The sequence below is a fragment of the Lontra canadensis genome, unplaced genomic scaffold, assembly GCF_010015895.1.
Source record: "Lontra canadensis isolate GAN:19392208 unplaced genomic scaffold, GSC_riverotter_1.0 scaffold18, whole genome shotgun sequence".
NCBI classification, from domain to species: domain Eukaryota; kingdom Metazoa; phylum Chordata; class Mammalia; order Carnivora; family Mustelidae; genus Lontra; species Lontra canadensis.
The window spans coordinates 497,483-515,542 of NW_022631012.1; the positions used below are offsets into that span (position 1 = coordinate 497,483).

General features: G+C 40.7%; 1 protein-coding gene across 12 annotated transcripts in view; it reads left to right on the forward strand.

Annotated features, from left to right (window-relative positions):
- Positions 1–18,060, forward strand: part of FN1 (fibronectin 1) — a 66,081-nt gene that overhangs the window by 27,980 nt on the left and 20,041 nt on the right. For 6 of the 12 annotated variants that reach the window (XM_032859851.1, XM_032859850.1, XM_032859856.1 and 3 more), the window contains exons 20-31: positions 806–1,072; positions 5,259–5,353; positions 6,757–6,925; positions 7,418–7,504; positions 7,750–7,941; positions 9,234–9,506; positions 10,652–10,834; positions 12,891–12,980; positions 14,209–14,478; positions 15,601–15,717; positions 16,405–16,569; positions 17,716–17,871. In XM_032859851.1, coding sequence (XP_032715742.1) covers positions 806–1,072; positions 5,259–5,353; positions 6,757–6,925; positions 7,418–7,504; positions 7,750–7,941; positions 9,234–9,506; positions 10,652–10,834; positions 12,891–12,980; positions 14,209–14,478; positions 15,601–15,717; positions 16,405–16,569; positions 17,716–17,871 — 2,064 coding nt within the window. The remainder of the gene's footprint in view (positions 1–805; positions 1,073–5,258; positions 5,354–6,756; positions 6,926–7,417; positions 7,505–7,749; positions 7,942–9,233; positions 9,507–10,651; positions 10,835–12,890; positions 12,981–14,208; positions 14,479–15,600; positions 15,718–16,404; positions 16,570–17,715; positions 17,872–18,060) is intronic. The other 6 variants (XM_032859853.1, XM_032859855.1, XM_032859861.1 and 3 more) reach the window with 1 other exon arrangement.

The following is an 18,060-nucleotide window of genomic DNA, read 5'->3' on the forward strand; positions in this document are numbered from 1 at the left end:
TCGAAGCTGATAGAAAATTCTGCAGTCTGTAAAGTCCCAGAGCTAGGAAGCAATGGGGCCGGCCCACGTAGACTGCTGTCATTGTGACCCCATGTCCAGTTTTTTCACTTACTACACTGGACTACCTTGTAAGCATTTCCTTCATCTGGAAAGTGTTTTAATTCACTGCAGGGAAAGTTCTAGCTATCACACTGAAGAACACTCACGGTTTGTGTGATTCTTTCTGATAGTCTTATAGTGCGCACTCACCAGCATCCTGCTGTGATGCTGACGGATATGCTATAATTATTAGCTAACATGGATCATGCAAAAATTACTTTTATTTCTCTACCAAGGTCTATTCATTCAATACATGCACACAATATTCTTTCCGTCCCATGTAGAGTTTCATCTTGCCCTCGTATTTTTGGGCTTCTCTCTCATGTCTTAACCTGTTCGGTTCAGAGTGCATTGTGGCATTCACGAGAGGTTTATTTTTTTGGTTATTGTTTCTGTTTTGATGATGCTATCTCTACAATGTTAGTATAATTTCAGAGGCTGATGGGAAAGTAATGCTGGAAAATTGGACTTTCCTCAGGGTCAAAGTCAAGTGGAAAAAAAAAAAAGCAATTTCTCATGATTGAAACCATTTTGCAAAGTTCCATGTAGCCCTCCATCTCATACTGGCTCCACGTTTCCAAGGTTTTGAGTTTTACTGAGTTTCAGCTTTAAGGAAGGTTTAGAAAATTCAGTCAAGCTTTTGAGTTTCGGGATGATCATGACTGAGGGTCAAATATTTCTTGGTGTGTTTCATCTTTTTTTCTAGAATTGGATGCTCCCACTAACCTCCAGTTTACCAATGAAACGGACTCCACTGTCTTAGTGACCTGGACTCCTCCTCGGGCCCGGATAGCGGGGTACCGACTGACTGTGGGCCCGACCCGGGGAGGCCAGCCCAAGCAGTACAACGTGGGTCCCTCGGCCTCACAGTACCCATTGAGGAATCTGCAGCCCGCTTCTGAGTATACCGCATCCCTCGTCGCAGTCAAAGGCAACCAGCAGAGCCCTAAAGTCACCGGGGTCTTCACCACTCGTAAGCCAATGTTTGAATGTCTGGTCTTAGTGATGTCATAGGTTCTTATCTGAATTTACATCCTCCGTGCTTCATCCAATTTTTTAAAAAATTTAACTTAAAATACCTTAGTATGAGGTTTAAGTAAAAAGGAAGATTTAAAGCTGTGCTACTCAAAGTGTGGTCAGGGACCAGCCCCTTGATCCGTGGGTGGTTATTGGACACTGAGGAGCTTGTACCAGGATAGAAATCACGAAGCACCTGATTCGGTTCAGTTGATCATTTTCAGAAGCAAGATTTTCTTTCTTTCTTTTTTTTTTCCCAAAGATTTTATTTATTTATTTATTTGACAGAGATCACAAGTAGGCAGAGAGGCAGGCAGAGAGAGAGGAGGAAGCAGGCACCCTGCTAAGCAGAGAGCCTGATGCGGGGCTCGATCCCAGGACCCTGGGATCATGACCTGAGCTGAAGGCAAAGGCTTTAACCCCCTGAGCCACCCAGGCGCCCCCAGAAGCAAGATTTTCTTGGTGCAGATTAAATTACAAATGTGGCCAAACTTCTTATTTCCTCTGGGACCACTGTGAGTAACGCAGTCTAAAGGACCCAGTTATTTGAAAGTCGAATGTTGTATTGAAAGAATTTACAGCAAACACCAGTTGGGGGAGGAATCCAAACCAGCACGGATGTCTACAACCTCCCACTTTGGGTGTCCTATGATAGCAGTTAAGTGTAGAATGAAAACAGTTACCAACTGAATGGAAACCAACAGAGCAAGAAGCTAAGGAAGGGATTTCTTTATGAGACTGTAGCAGATTAAAGTATTTCTGCAGAAAAGAATACTTTTTTTTTTTTCTTTTCATCTTCCTTAAATGACTCTTGAAGTTTCCCAGAGGGAAGAAGACTGACAATTTTTGGTCACGTCTGTCCTTTTCTGCTCCACACTTTATGGAAAGTGACCTTAAATCTCCTACATATCTACATCACAATAAAGACATGTATAAAGAACTCATAAATTGAGTTCTATTAAAAAACATTCTGATTTACATTACAAAGAATTAGGAGACCCCCAATTTCTACCTGAGCTTCAGTTGTTATTTTTAACTCGACATTTTGAATTATAGAAGCACCTAACCCTTTTCAACATATACTACGACTGAACTAGTTTGCACTTTTCCAGAAGTGTTTAAAAATAAAGACGTTAAAGAAGCCTTCAAAAAGTGAATGTAGGTTTGGCGGTAAATAACTATGGAATTTACTTCCCAAAGAAAATTCTCCACAAACTTGTCCCAGTAAGAATTCATAACTTACCAAAAATGTACTTCTACTTAAATTGGGTGTAGGATTTTGGGCAAGTGAAGTCATTTTCTTAAGTGATTGCTAATTATGAGCAAGTAAGATCTGCCTTTCATTCATAAGTTAACCTCTTAATTTTGCTGTTTTATGTTATGTGTTACTAAGATACTCTAGAATCTATTAATATGAAATCAGGGTCAATGTATTTCTTGTAAATATCTATTTTTATAGATGCCTTTCATGAATTAGAATAGAGATTTCAGTAAATTAAGCATTTTACTGAGCACATCTAATTCCACAAATTATACTTTTTACTTTTTCACTCCTTAACATGAGACCTGTTTTATGTAGTTTCTTTTGTTGGGTAGCGTGCCCATAAAAGAAAAAACACTTTTAATGATACTAACAACAATTAAGTATCATTAAGTAAGTAGCAACAATTAAGTATAATGAGTCAATATAGACTATTCCAAGTACTTTTGCAGACTTTGATATATCGGCCACGTTCCATTGATGTATTACACAGTATATTTCTATAAAATACAATTCTATTTGAGTTAAAGTACTGATTTTCAAAACTGATTTTTACCAGATAAAGGCTAACATAGTGCCAGCACGCACCTTCAAAAACTGTTCACTGAATAGATGATTGAGGAAAGAATGAGAACGAAAACAGTTCAACCAAGCAAAGCTTCAATTTAAATAAACCTACTTAAGTAGGCAGTTCCACAACTTCATTTGAACTTAAAGTACTTTCAGAGGCTGTAAACATTAGTATGGCTTGTATATTTTTGCCATTGCTGTAAGTTTCTGTAGCTTTTTACCGTCTTACCAGGCTTAATTGTGGAAATAACTTTTCTGGATTTTATACTTGTGCTAAATTCTTAAAAGCAAATGTGGGGAAAAAAAACATGGGGGGGTGGAGTGGCAGGGGAGGGGGGGCTAGTTTGCTGTCTCTGGGGAAAATACAGCTTGCTTCTTTATAAATAGGGCAAATTTTATTTCTTTAACAGCCAGGCTCTTCTTCACCTGACAAGACCTGCCAGAACCCATAACTCATACTTACAGTCACATCCTTTGTTTGACACAGTTTGTGGCTTTGTGGTTTGGAGGTTTTCCTGTAATGGTCTTCCCAGGCAGAGAGCATCGTCTTAAACTTGGGAAGATGCTGGCTGGCTGGCTGAAGCAATAGAAAACACCCAGTCTTAAAGCCCAAGACAGTTGAAGAGAATGTAATTTGTGGAAAAGCTGTGGCTTTCACAGATGTTCTATGAGAGAAGCTCCTTGCTCTCGGAATTTTATTTATTTATTTATTTGTTTATTTATTTATTTTTGTGGCTATTAACAGGGTCCCATGGGGCAAGCCATGGCATGTTGGCAAAGTCAGCAGCCGCCAAGTGGTGTATGTTTTCAGAGACTCTGGGAAGGCATCATGGGTCACCCGTCCTGGTTCCCCCGAAGACACCATTGAAATAATAGCGTAGTTAGGAAATGGCTCACTAAACAGTAGAATATCAGGTCAGCCGTTAGAGGAGTCATTACAGAGTAGCCCACACACAGATTTTATTTTTTTTTTCCACATAGTATTTTGAAAGCAATTTTTTAAAAAGTCACACATTCAAGGCCAGCCTGGAAACAAGCGGGAGAATTGCCCTGGTGCCTGTATCCCCGCATGGTCGAAGGGAAAACATGGGACTGGATTTGAGGAGTGAGCGGGGTCTTAAGACTTTGAATCTCCATCGTGTACCTCCAGAGGATAACTGTCTCCCTGGCCATTCATAGTTTAGCATAAAAGCATTTAATAGGTGTTTGGTTTTTTTTTTTTTTTTTTTTTTTTTTTTTTTTTTCCCCAGTGGATGCAGAATTTGGTTGGGACATAAAAAGGAAGGAATTATGAAATCACCAAATACGTGACCTGGGCTGGCCACACACTCAAAACCCTTGAGTTTGATTCACCCTATTCAAATGTCTTGGCAATGCTTATTCCCTTTATTGCAAGATTTAGTTGTTCAGCTGATTATATTTTAGAGGTTCTAAATCTGTAATAAGATTTGTAGACTGTTGAAAATGTCTGTCTTAAGTGTGTGTACACATACTTTTTCTTCTTCTCTTTTTTTTTTTTAAGTAGTATTTTCACTGAGAGAAATAACAACAGTGAGGTCAGGACGCTAGGAGATGCCAAATTAACTTGTTCTAATTCCTAATTCTAGTGGCAGAGTACCAAAATTTTGTAATGTGATTATCCTAAATGAATAATCACTTATTTAAGGAATCTTTAGGATTTCTAAGTAAGCCCATAGAGGCAGATTTTGTTGAATTTTCATATGGTATTTCTCATTGCAACCAAAAGTAATTGACCATCATTTTGGAATAATTCAGCACAGAGCTATTTTCAGATCACATCTATGATTTAACAGTTGTTCTCTGACTAATGATCTAAAAAGCAGAATGATAATCAGTTTGTGGAGACCAGTTTTACATTTCAACTGGGATTTTATACGGACCATAGAGGGAAATTTATTATCATAAAACTCAAATCCTAAACTTGATAAAAAGACACAAATCAAAGAATCCGAGGTCTCAAAAGTGTCTTTTGAGGTCATTGAGGCCATTGTTACTGAAGTATGACTCATGGACTGGCAGCATGGGCATCACAGAAATGCAAAGTCCTAACCCCATGCTGGTCCCACAGAATCAGACCCTGCATTTTAGCCAGCTGTCAGATCATTTGTGTGGCACATGAAAGATAGGGAAGCACTGACCTACTCCAAATTCCCACCCAGTGAAGGCTATTACATGTAGGATCCACTAGCTGGGTAAACTGAGGTTCTCTTTAAAAATGCTCATTCTGTATGTTCTCTGCCATCGTCTATGACTCCAAGGTTTGAACATGTGCATTGGTTCTGTCTCACAGTGCAGCCTCTCAGCTCCATTCCACCTTACAACACGGAGGTCACTGAGACCACCATTGTGATCACATGGACACCTGCTCCAAGGATTGGTTTTAAGGTAAGTTGCGGGTGTTCCTAATCTCTTGATAGAGTCCCGAAGTGCTTGTTTCTGGATGTGATAGAAACAGGGTGTTTGGGAGTCAGGAGACCTGGGGTCTGTTAGCTGCCTTCATCTGTGTCTCTGTGACGCCCACTGTGGAGGTATAACATGACCATCCCCTTACTAAACTGATGGAAGGATGGACCGAGGCTGGGAAGTGCTTGGTAAAGGATAAAATATTCATCTAGAACTGTTGTGGTCTCATTTTCTCTTGTCCTTTCCCCCAGGGAATGGCATTTTAAAATACACAGGGAAATGCCTTTTGTTGTGCTGTTGTAAATGGGTGTCAACAAGTTCACGAAAACCAAGTTAGGGAGACCAGTTAGACTCAGAGTCACTTAAAAATCACATTTCCATCCAATCATTTTCATCTCAACTTGTTCAAAGCCCCTTGGGTGAATCTCTTAATAGAAGCTAAGATTAAGGTCTTCCCTGTAGATATCTGGATTCATGTTCTTTAAAGTAATGATATTAGGGAAGTGATGAATACAAATGAATATGTTTAAAGAATTCCTTTCCTTGGCATTTAGAGTGTGGGGAGAGAAATATTTACTATAATTGGAAATCAAGACTAAATCCCCATGATTGCTTATGTAAAAAAATACACCAAAGGTCACTTCTTTTTTGAAATACGCAAATGGCCATGTTGATGATTATGCTACTTAAATATAGAGAAGCCCTTTTTGAAGACTGCTGTTTTAAATTTCCCTTAATTCTGTCATTCTGACTTTCAGAAGCCTTATAACCTACAAAGGACATCTCTGGAGTTGAACACTATTTGATGAGATGATATTACCTAGGTTTTGAAACAAAATATTAAAAAATTGAAAATTATGGGCTCCTTCATTTTAATTCTTCTTTTGTAATATATTGTTCTGCAGTTTAAGCTATGAACATACTTCTTCAAAAGGAATGTTTCTGAAGTAGAAAATGTTAAAAGGGCTGCTACCTTTAAGATGAATGTTCATAACTCATTAAAGAGAGCACTGGAGGATTTCTTCCAGCAGCAAAGCAAGTAGAACTGAACTGCCACGTGGCCCCAAACCCCTGTGTACTTCTGGTTTATATCTGGAGATTATTGATCAAGCAAAACAGCACATAATGCCATTTTTCCAGAACCTTCCATGACAAGCCAATGTCATGCAGTTCTGGAAGACGCCTCTCCCACCTTAGCCCCCCAGCCCAAGGAACTTCCCACTGAAAGTGTCTAGTAGAGCAGGCCCCAACTCATCTCCCAATGAAGCACTATATGCAGTGTGCACAAGAGTTCCCATGATATACAGCATAACTGCAACCTCTCTGCAGTAATCCAGCTCTGCAAATACTTGACCTTCGTGTTTATTTTGCTTTCCTTCTTCTAGCTGGGTGTACGACCAAGCCAGGGAGGGGAAGCACCACGAGAAGTGACTTCAGAGTCAGGAAGTATCGTGGTGTCTGGCCTGACTCCCGGCGTGGAATATGTGTACACCATCTCCGTCTTGAGGGATGGAAAAGAGAGAGATGCTCCGATTGTAAAGAAAGTGGTGACACGTAAGAGGAGTTCTTTGCCTCTCTTAGTTTTTAAAACTGGTCCGATTCTTAAACATAGCTGCTATTAGTATAACTTTTTGCTTCTGATAATGGCACAAGGGGAAGCTCACATCCCTACTTACCTTATTAGCTATTGCTGGGTTTGGAGCAGCAAGGTCATCTCATGTCATATATTCTATGCTATCAGAACTGTTCTTTCCACGTCAATATGAACTGGCAGGACAGGAAGAATTTCAATAGTAATGCAAAATCATTAACCATAAAAAGAAATGTTCTCAGGGAATCACCGTCCACCCTTGTTTCGTAGTGTAACGTCTTTATTTTTACTGACTCTTGAAAAGAAGGAAGGGATGGGGAAGGGAGAAAGAGAAAGAAAGAGAGAGGCAGGGAAGGAGGGAGGAAAGAGAGAAAGAAAGAGAAAAAAGTACTTTCCACAGGTCATGTGCTTGGTGTTAGCTTTAACTTTTAATTTAAAAAACTTTTTCTGCATAGCATTGTCTCCACCCACGAACTTGCACCTGGAAGCAAACCCTGACACTGGAGTGCTTACCGTCTCCTGGGAGAGGAGCACCACTCCAGGTAAGCCTGGGATGTATCAGAGGGCAAACTGTTGGTCATCGCTCCCCTGTTCCAAGAGCTTCTTTAAACCGAGGATATTAATACCTGCCTCAAAGGGTCGTTGTGACATTGAATCACAGGGAGTCCTCAGTAAATGCTGAGTCTTCCTCCTTTCCCCTTTGCTGGTCCATCACTGGAGTCGGGTTTAAGGTGACCTGGATCACAGATGCTCTGTGCAGTAACTTCCTCCTTCCTGTTTTCTCTAGACATTACTGGTTATAGAATCACCACCACCCCTCTAAATGGCCAACAGGGCTACTCTCTGGAAGAAGTGGTCCACGCAGATCAGAGCTCTTGCACCTTCGAGAACCTGAGTCCCGGCCTGGAGTACAATGTCAGTGTTTACACTGTCAAAGATGACAAGGAAAGTGTCCCTATCTCTGATACCGTCATCCCAGGTAATGGAAGAATAAACTACTATCCTAAGAGTGGCCGTTTTGATTAGAGTAGGGCTTAAGATCTTAATCCCCAGGTGGTTGAGGGTGTCAAGTACATTTGGGATTTACTTCTGACCCCCCAACCACACTCTCCAAAACCGTGAGGTCAGAGCGACTATTTGGACAAGTGCTTGCTGTTTACACTGCTTTCCTGTCCGCTTCACCAGGATGCTGTTTGTGGCGATGGGGATGTAACTGAGTGCCCATGATGGCTTGAACTCTGTACTGTCCGCTCACGTGGAAATATTACTAAAATGATGTCATGTGTCTGTCCTCAGTACTGACAGGCTAAAAGTAATATGGTAAATGCATCCCATCGGCACATTTGTCCCTGATTTTACAGTCAATGTCAATTTTCAACATCTATAAAATCATACCTGTGTCCATACGTGAGCATGGACATAGCATTTGGCTAATACATTCAATTCTTCATCTTAAAGTTTCAAATCCTACCTTTATAAAATTGAAAAAAGAAATGAAATAAAGGCCACGCCTTTGGGTGTTCTTTCTTGGTGGACTGAACAACAACGTTGAAAAGACCTATCTGGGGATAGGTTTGTTCTTTGTCCAAAATTGGATTGTGACCCAATGAAAACATTGAACAGATTGTGTTCTCCTTTGCACTATTTGGGAGAATGCTTTTAGTAATGCTGATTAAATAACTTCGATTATGAGTTAAACAAAATATGGCAGTGGTCTTGGACTCCAGTATACCTGTCTTCCTCCTGAATGTTTCACACCATACATTCATAATGCGCCAGCATTATGGCCGTAATGTTATCTTGAGTTTTTCTACGGAAAAAGAAAGAAAAACTCGCTGACCGATTTTTTTTTTTTTAAAACCTCCTTCATGTAAGCTCTATTTTCCTACTAAAAAAGTTTTCATTTTTTTTTAAAGCATTGCTGATACTTACTACAGTTATTATGTCTAGATTCTAAGACTGGTTTTGACATCCTAAACGGCCCTGTAACTTATAAGAATCTGAGAGTTTCAAACTCTACTGTTTAGAGATCCTTTTCAAATGCAAGAAGATCCCTAAGAATATTGTAACCTGTTTTACTCTCCCAGGGAAGCAAACTATATTCACGGTGCTTAGAACGTCTTCAGAACATTGGGAAAAGATCGCATATTACCATCATTGCTTTAACATTCTGTCAAGTTTGCCACTAGTAACCTGATGTACACTGCTTTATTTTTTCCTCTTTTTGCCTCCATCTTCCTTTTGCCCCCCCTTTGCTTTGTAACTCAATAGAGGTGCCCCAACTCACTGACCTAAGCTTTGTTGACATAACCGATTCAAGCATCGGCCTGAGGTGGACCCCGCTAAACTCTTCCACCATTATTGGGTACCGCATCACAGTAGTTGCGGCAGGAGAAGGTATCCCTATTTTTGAAGATTTTGTGGACTCCTCAGTAGGATACTACACAGTTACAGGGCTGGAGCCGGGCATTGACTATGACATCAGCGTTATCACTCTCATTAATGGCGGAGAGAGTGCCCCTACTACACTGACACAGCAAACGGGTGAATTTTGAAAACTTCTGTGTTTGAGACATGGATGGTGTTGCATGCTGCCATCAGTCACTCTGGTTAAAGACGGATGTTTCACAGGGAAAGCCAGCAATTTGCCAGCCGTTAGGAGAGGGAGGGTGGGTTGGGGGTGGGTGAGGAATCGGACGTATAGGTTAAGCCGATGGGTCGAAGGCATATGCACGTGGTCTTAAATACACTTTCATTTAAACCACAAATGTGCATAAAGCTAGAGAGAGCTGATCTGTTCTATGCAAAATGGCAAAGGTTAAATGAATTTGCCCACCTGGAGTTGTTTTATTTTTTTAACGTATCTTGCATGAGTACCAAATTGTGTCATGAGCACCAGTTAATACTAAAGGTACTTCCAAAACGTACCAGGATGCCCTTCCTTCTACTCTTCGAGAAAGCCCACTGTGTTCCTTTTTTGTAGTTGACTAAAAACCCAGTCAAATGTAGGGTGAATTGGAAGAGGGGTGTTTTGACAGAGGAGAAAAAGAAACTTTGGAGCATGGTGGATTGCCTTGCCATGGTTAGGTTAAAAAAAAACAACAAAGCAAAAAAAAAAATAAACTCCTCTTTAACCAGTCTGGGGCTGAGCATGCAACATACAAAGGTTCTCTGCCCTGCATGGTAAGAAACATGCCGAGAACCAATTTGCATGAACCTCTTCACTTGTAGGTAGAGTTCACGGAGCGGGATTGTAGCAATGCCGGTAGCTGTAGTCACCTCGGGTCAGGGGAAACTTAGGACCCTCTTGTCTTTTTGTCTGTGTGCATGTGTTTCTTCAGAAAGCACCGCTGTGTTTCTCTCTGCTGTGTGGCAACTTAAGCCTCTTCAGCCTGGGATAAAATAACTGTCAGTGGTATTAATAATGTACTTCAAATCCACGTATTTGGAAGCAGATGCAAATTATTCTTGGATATGTACCGATGGCAGAAAGGTTAAAGGGGCCTAACAGTACTGTGTGTAGTGTTTTATTTTTAACAGTAGTTCACTGTGATTTAGATTAGATCATTTGCATGATGGTGACTCATTTCCTTTATGCATGAGTTATTGTTTTTTAGCTTCCCAGCTCTTTGGGTTAGCTTTCGTTTTCGAACTATCTTAACCTGGTCTTCCTCCTTCTTTGAAACCAGCTGTCCCTCCTCCCACTGACCTGCGATTCACCAACGTTGGTCCAGACACGATGCGTGTCACCTGGGCCCCACCTCCATCCATTGAATTGACCAACCTCTTGGTGCGCTACTCACCGGTGAAAAATGAGGAAGATGTTGCAGAGTTGTCGATCTCTCCTTCAGACAATGCAGTGGTCTTGACAAGTAAGCAGTCAACCATATCTGTTCCATAAATACTAAGCTAGAGCCCCAGGGAAGAGTTCCAAGTCCTCAGGTAGGAGTAACTAAGATGAAGACAGCTACAACAAGACTAGAAGCTGAACTCCACATCGGATATGCAGCTCTGTACATTTTGAAAACTGTCATGTTTATTGCCATTTTCATGTCTATATCTCTGAGATCTACAACTTTTTAAAGATCATAGGAGAAAAACACCAGCAGCGAAGTTTGAAGGCTTCAAACAAATTCTGCTTCCAGATGAACACATAAAAATAAACGAATGTCAGGAGAAACCGTATGACTAAATCTAAATGTTTGGAGAGGGAAATGATGAGGATTGAAAATAGTGTCACCATATCTGTTTTACTCTCATTTTTTAAAAAAGCATTGAGCAGGTCATCTCTGGCGTTTGAAAGCATAGAAACAGTGATTCAGGATAGATCAGGATGCTGTTTTGAAGAAAGAGCCAGAAGGGTAACTGGTACTTCAGGAAGAATCTATTGGCAGGATTTCTCTGAAGGCTGAGGGCCTGGAAAAACAGCAACCATTTACGAAAATTGTGTCTTTCTAGATATTACCTTTTTGAAATAAACATCATTGATTAAAGAAAATAGAAGGAGGCTGAGATGTGGTGCTGTGTTTCCTGTCAGTGTGCCTTCTCATCCTTCTCACTGGAGTAGTAGAATAAACGCAGGAGAACGGCATAGGTTTCCACACAAGGAAGGAAAGAGCTCACATGTAGTACAGTACCAAAGGATAGTCTGAAAACATCCTCCATATTGTGAACATGTTTTAGAGCAGGGAAGGCAGCTCAACATGACCACAGTCCTGCCTTCTCATTTCATGACTGAGAGTGAGAACACCCTTATATCTGTACATCAACAGGGCTCTTATTTGTCTTCTGGAGTACTCTGGGATCAGCAGTTACAGCATCGCTCAGTATGCAACCCCTGCTTCAGGACCAGGTCTGCCCCACAGACTGGTCACATGTTCATCATGTGTTCTCAGATCTTCTTCTAGATCTTTGCTCTAGATTGCAAGGTAGCCATCTCCCCCCAGAGAAACCATTATTATCCAGTTTTATAGACGAAACAACTGAGGTCTGTAGTGGTTAAATAAATTACCCCTGGGCAACGAGGAACAAGGAAAGGGGAGTCTGAGCATCTAAGCCTTGCAGGGGCCTCTACAGAAATGGTATGGGGGGAATGGGGTCTAATGAGGAAGAATCCAAAGATTGGAACCCTTACTCTGTACTTTTTCGGAGACCTCAAAATGAGAGAAGAGGATACTCAGGAAAGTGTATGTAATTTTGTTAAGTATTTTGTTCTTACTTTGTTATGGCAAAACCAATCAGTTTCCCCATGGGCTGTGACTCTTTTCCAGTAAAGATTAAATAAGACCACCCGTCTTGGCCTGGGTCAAACTGTTTACGATCTCAGGCAAGGATGTCAAAGAAGATAACTTCTCTGTGCCTCTGTTTTCTCATGTGTAAAATGGCGATAGTTTTAAACCAGAGTTTTGGAGGTGATGGATTCGTTCATTGTCATAAATGTGGTGATGATTTCACAAGTTCATACATAGTCCAAAACCTGTCTAAACTGTACATTTGAAATATTTGCAGTTTATTGGATGGCCACAAGCCTGCTTTAAATAGTAGCAAACTTCTTCCTAGGGTTGTTGGTGACAAGTCCATGACAAGCCACAGTGATTATTATCACATGCCCTCAACAGATGTACTACTGAGTGGCCGACAGAGAGAATGCTACATGGCAGCAACCATCTTATTGCAGATCAGGGTGAATCAGACTCGTAGAAGTGCATCTGAGGGCACAGCTTAGAGACATTGGAAGGCAAGGTGACCTTGCCTTAGCAACTCATTACAGCCTACCTGCAGGTAGTGACACTCACACGTCAGTATGAGTAGGTCAGGGGACTCAACTTTTGTGTATGTTATTTTATCCATTGAAATAGTCCTAAGGGTGCTTTGCTTTTTTCCTGCTTTTGAGCACAGTTTAAAAATAAGTCCTCCTTGCCTCTTCAGATCTCCTGCCTGGCACAGAATATTTGGTCAGTGTCTCCAGTGTATACGAACAGCACGAGAGCATACCCCTCAGAGGAAGGCAGAAAACAGGTGAGTCGTGTTGGCGGTATGCGGATCAAATAGCTTTGACTTACCAATTTTAAATAGCAGAATGGAATGCTGCTTCTAAAAACGCACCTCCATTTCTGGGGTGGTAGTGGGGCTTATAGCCTTGTCATTACTTCCTGATCACTGGTCTTAAAAATTAAATGACACTTCTGCAAGTATTACCCCGACTTTCAGTCACTAAGATTATACTCTTGGCTTCCAGAGAGGACTAAAATAGTCCAGAAACATTATTGTCTGTCCTTTTAAAAAATCGCCCAAGAATAATATCATCTCTGTTGTTCAGAGATGGTGACCATTCCCTCTCATTAGGCGGCTCTAAGGCTGATCCAATGCTGTCATTGTCATGGAAGTCTTTTCCTTCCTTTGCTAAGCCAACAAGTTTTTTTCTGCGTGGTGAAATAGCCATTTGCTATGTGAAGAAGTTTAATTGAATCCTGTAATATTACATTTTTTCTTTAACATGAGGGCTTCTATTAATTTTTCCCTTTTAAAACAGTGTGATGTGGTATACCCATTAATTTGTTTATTATAGTACCCTTGGTTCCAAAAAGGAATTGTGATATCTCAATTTATTAATACTAAAATAAAAATTTTGAACAGGCCCAGAGAGATTGATTTGAATTTGAGATATACTGTAAAATGTTTACTAATTTTTCTGCAGTACACTAAATTTTCAATTCATGAGGATTTACTTGCATGTAATCTGTCCAGGATGATGTCTTATTTTCATTTTTGAGAGTTTTATGTTTGGCATTATTACTACCCTGTTGACCTAACAATTTCCTCTTGAGTGCAGAAAGCTTCTTTACGAACCAAACACTTAACTTGAAAGTGGGCATATCTTGCCTTATTTCGAGAGACACACTTACAGGATAGAAACACAGAATACTTGAACACTGAAGCATTTGAAAAATAATTCCCAGATATCTTAAATACCTGTCTTCAAAAGCGAGGCAGAAACCTTTGGTAACAACACGTAAAAATAACTCAGATTACTTAGCAAAAGAAAAAAGAAAAAGCTTGAGTTGGCCATTTGGAACTGGGGAAGTTTATGATTTTGAAATTTATGTGTGGCTTAGAATCAGCACAGCATTTTGCTGTGCTGAGGAGAAAGGACAGAAACACTGGCTGTGGGTTACCTTCCCTACATTCTTCCTCACCTCCTAAACTGGTGATGTCTTTTTTTTTTTCCCCTGGGTGGGAACCACAGGTCTTGATTCCCCAACTGGCATTGACTTCTCTGATATCACTGCCAACTCTTTCACTGTCCATTGGATTGCCCCTCGAGCCACCATCACTGGCTACCGGATTCGCCATCACCCCGAGCACACTGGTGGAAGACCTCGGGAAGACCGAGTGCCCCCCTCTCGGAATTCCATCACCCTCACCAATCTCAGTCCGGGCACAGAGTATGTGGTCAGCATCGTTGCTCTGAATGGCAGAGAAGAAAGTCCTCCCTTGATTGGTCAACAGTCAACAGGTAACTTGTTTTTTGGTCTGCAAAGACACTCAGAGGACTTTCTGGGCAGGCGGGATCTTCTGGGAAGCGGCTTTGTGTTGTCTGAATCATCGTCTCTTAAAAAAGTGGATTGTGCTTATAAGGCATGGAGAGAGCAGTGAGAGAATATGTGGAGGAAATCTCCTCTTTAGACTCTATTGAAGATAACTTTATCGCAGAAAATTTCTCACTGGATTTATGTATTTTTACATTTCTAATACCTGAAATTTTATTCAAAATATTAAGAAATCCCTGTTTCAGAGTTCCTTTAAAAACAGAATTATCGGGCACCTGAGTGGTTCGGTCATTAAGCGTCTGCCTCCTTCGGCTCAGGTCATGATCCCAGGGTTCTGGGCTCGAGCCCCGAATCGGGCTCCCTGCTCAGCGGGAAGCCTACTTCTCCCTCTCCTGCTCCCCCTGTTTGTGTTCCCTCTCTCGATGTCTCTCTCTCTGTGTCAAATAAATAAATTAATTTAAAAAAAATAAAAATAAAAACAATTATTAAGTCAGACGGTGTTAGTATTTTTAGGAGCCATGCTGAGGTACTTAGGGGAGAAGTAGCATCATGATACCTGTACCTCTGGCTCAAAGGGTTTAACAAAAAGAGAAAGACACAGAAAGAGAGATAAACAACTGTGGCAATTGTTACTAATTAGCAAATGCCCAAGAGAAGGGAATGTAGGTGTTCATTAAATTATTTTTTGTGACTTCTCTCTTGTTTTAATATTTTTGAGTAGTTTCCATGCCTGGCGTGGAGCTCAGACTCATGACCCTGAGATCAAGACCTGAGCTGAGACTGAGTCAGACACTTAACTGACTGAGCCACCCCAGGCGCCACTGGTTTAGAATTTTTCAGAATAAAAAGTCGAAGGAAAAAAATTCTTCAATAAATTTTTAATAGTCATTTTATCGTAATCTGAATTGCCTCCTTAACCCCTTACCTTGAATTGTTTGCTATTTTTAATTCTGCTAATTTTGCATAATAACCTGCATTATTAAATGCAGGAATTATAATGGTAGTTATCTAAAAAAAAAAACCCAGCAGAATGAATCTGGGCGTCATTTGAAAGTTATAGATGTGGCAACTTTGCCTTGTTTTTCTAGTTTCTGATGTTCCAAGGGATCTGGAAGTCATTGCTGCAACCCCCACCAGTGTGTTGATCAGCTGGGAAGCTCCTGCTGTCACAGTGAGATATTACAGGATCACCTACGGAGAAACAGGTGCGTTAGTAAAATGCTCTTTCACTCCCATCGAGCCAGATTCTTTTGTGGGTAACCTCAAAACCCAAGGGCAGATGCATATTTAAAGAGACTTTGGCAAGTCCATTCAATGGAGCCTTGTCTCTTCCAAGAATATGTGGAAAAAAAAAAATATATGCTCTAATTGGTGGCAAAACCAAGATACAGAGTTGTTTGTATCCTACTAAAGGAGGAACAGGAGAGCTGAGGAAAAAAGAATTACAAATTCACAAATATATTATCATTGATGAAATAATAAGTGATTTGTATTTTTTTATTTTCCTATATTTTCAGAATTTTATTTAACGTGAATATATTACATTAATGTTTTGAAAAAGGAACCCAGTATACTCCATCCTGGGTTGAGGACTTACCTTCTTTCTCCTTCTAATGTTAATCTACAACTCAGTGACATTTGAATGCTGGAATGTTAAAATAGCATCAATTGCAATTTTCTCCCAATTTTTACACACTTACTATAGGTACCTTATAAGGTTCACTACCTGCATAAATAAATATGTTTCCATGTGGGCCCTACTAATAATTCTCTTTTAAAGGGAATAATCAAGGGTGTGACTAAATTTTTTCTCAGTATGTTAATGTCATTGCTAAGCAGTCCCCAACTATGTCTCAGCCCTTCACGCTCTGAACTAACCCCTTTTCACACAGGAGGAAATAGCCCTGTGCAGGAGTTCACTGTGCCTGGGAGCAAGTCCACAGCTACCATCAGTGGTCTTAAACCTGGAGCAGACTACACCATCACCGTGTATGCTGTCACTGGCCGTGGAGACAGTCCCGCAAGCAGCAAGCCGATTTCCATTGATTATCGAACAGGTACTGACTCCTCCTCTGGAGAGACAGAGTGATATTTACTCAGATAGGTTTGTGATGTTCTCCCATGGTATTTTCCTCATTGCAGAACTGCTTTTCTTTTTTCTTTCTTTTTTTTTTTAAATTTAATTTTATTTTTTTCAGCATTCCAAGATTCATTGTTTATGCACCACACCCAGTGCTCAAAGCAGTACATGCCCTCCTCCTACCTACCACCAGGCTCACCCAACCCCTCAACCCTCAGTTTGTTTCTCAGAGTCCACAGTCTCTCATGGTTTGTCTCCCCCTTCGATTTCCCCCAACTCACTTTTCCTCTCCATCTCCCAATGTCCTCTGTCTTATTCCTTATGCTCCACAAGTAAGTGAAACCATATGATAATTGACTTATTTCACTCAGCATAATCTCCTCCAGTCCAGTCCATGTTGATACAAAAGTTGGGTATTCATCCTTTCTGATGGAGACATAATACTCCATTGTATACATGGACCACATCTTCTTCAACCGTCTGTTGAAGGGCATCTTGGTTCTTTCCACAGTTTGGCAACTGTGGCCATTGCTGCTATGAACATTGGGGTACAGATGACCCTTCTTTTCACTACATCTGTATCTTTGGGGTAAATACCCAGTAGTACAATTGCAGGGTCATAGGGTAGCTCTATTTTTAATTTCTTAAGCAATCTGCACACTGGTTTCCACAGTGGCTGCACCAACTTGCTTTTCTTTTTTAACAAGATGAATCTAACAGAGCTTCGAGCCAGATATTCAAAGAAGCACCACAAAGGTTAGAGATTGTGGCTCTTTTGTTAATGGATATATTCCATAGGCCTACAGTAGAGACGGGCATAAATGGTGTTCAGTAAATATCTGTTAATGAATGAATGAATGAGCTGATAAAGTAAGAAGACAAACACCTACTTGGCATATAGTTTCTTTGTGTATGAGGCAGCCATCCTGAAAAAAGGTAACGGTATCTAGATGCAGGTCCCACCTCCCAAAGGCCATCTGCGTGTTTCTGCAAAAGGACTACCTGGGAGTCACTAATGGTAATAAGAGATCTTTCTGTGCCTACCAGGACTGGAATCAATCCTTGTCCATTCTTGTCCCCACTGACTGGGGCTTCACTAGTTTCTCCTTGTTTTTGTTTGTAGAAATTGACAAACCATCCCAGATGCAAGTGACTGATGTTCAGGACAACAGCATTAGTGTCAGGTGGCTGCCTTCAAGTTCCCCCGTTACTGGTTACAGAGTGACCACGACTCCCAAAAATGGCCCAGGACCATCAAAAACGAAAACCACAGGCCCAGGTGAGAATAACCAGCATCTCCCATTCATCAGGATAAACAGAAGAGGGCCCCACAATATGCTTTTTAAAATACATGGCAACCTAGGTCTGAGTAGCATACATTTTTATGTCATATGTAAACATTTCCCCATTTGTGAATTCAGGGCTTGAGATTGTTACAGACTTCCTCCACTGCAGAATTTTTTGGAGA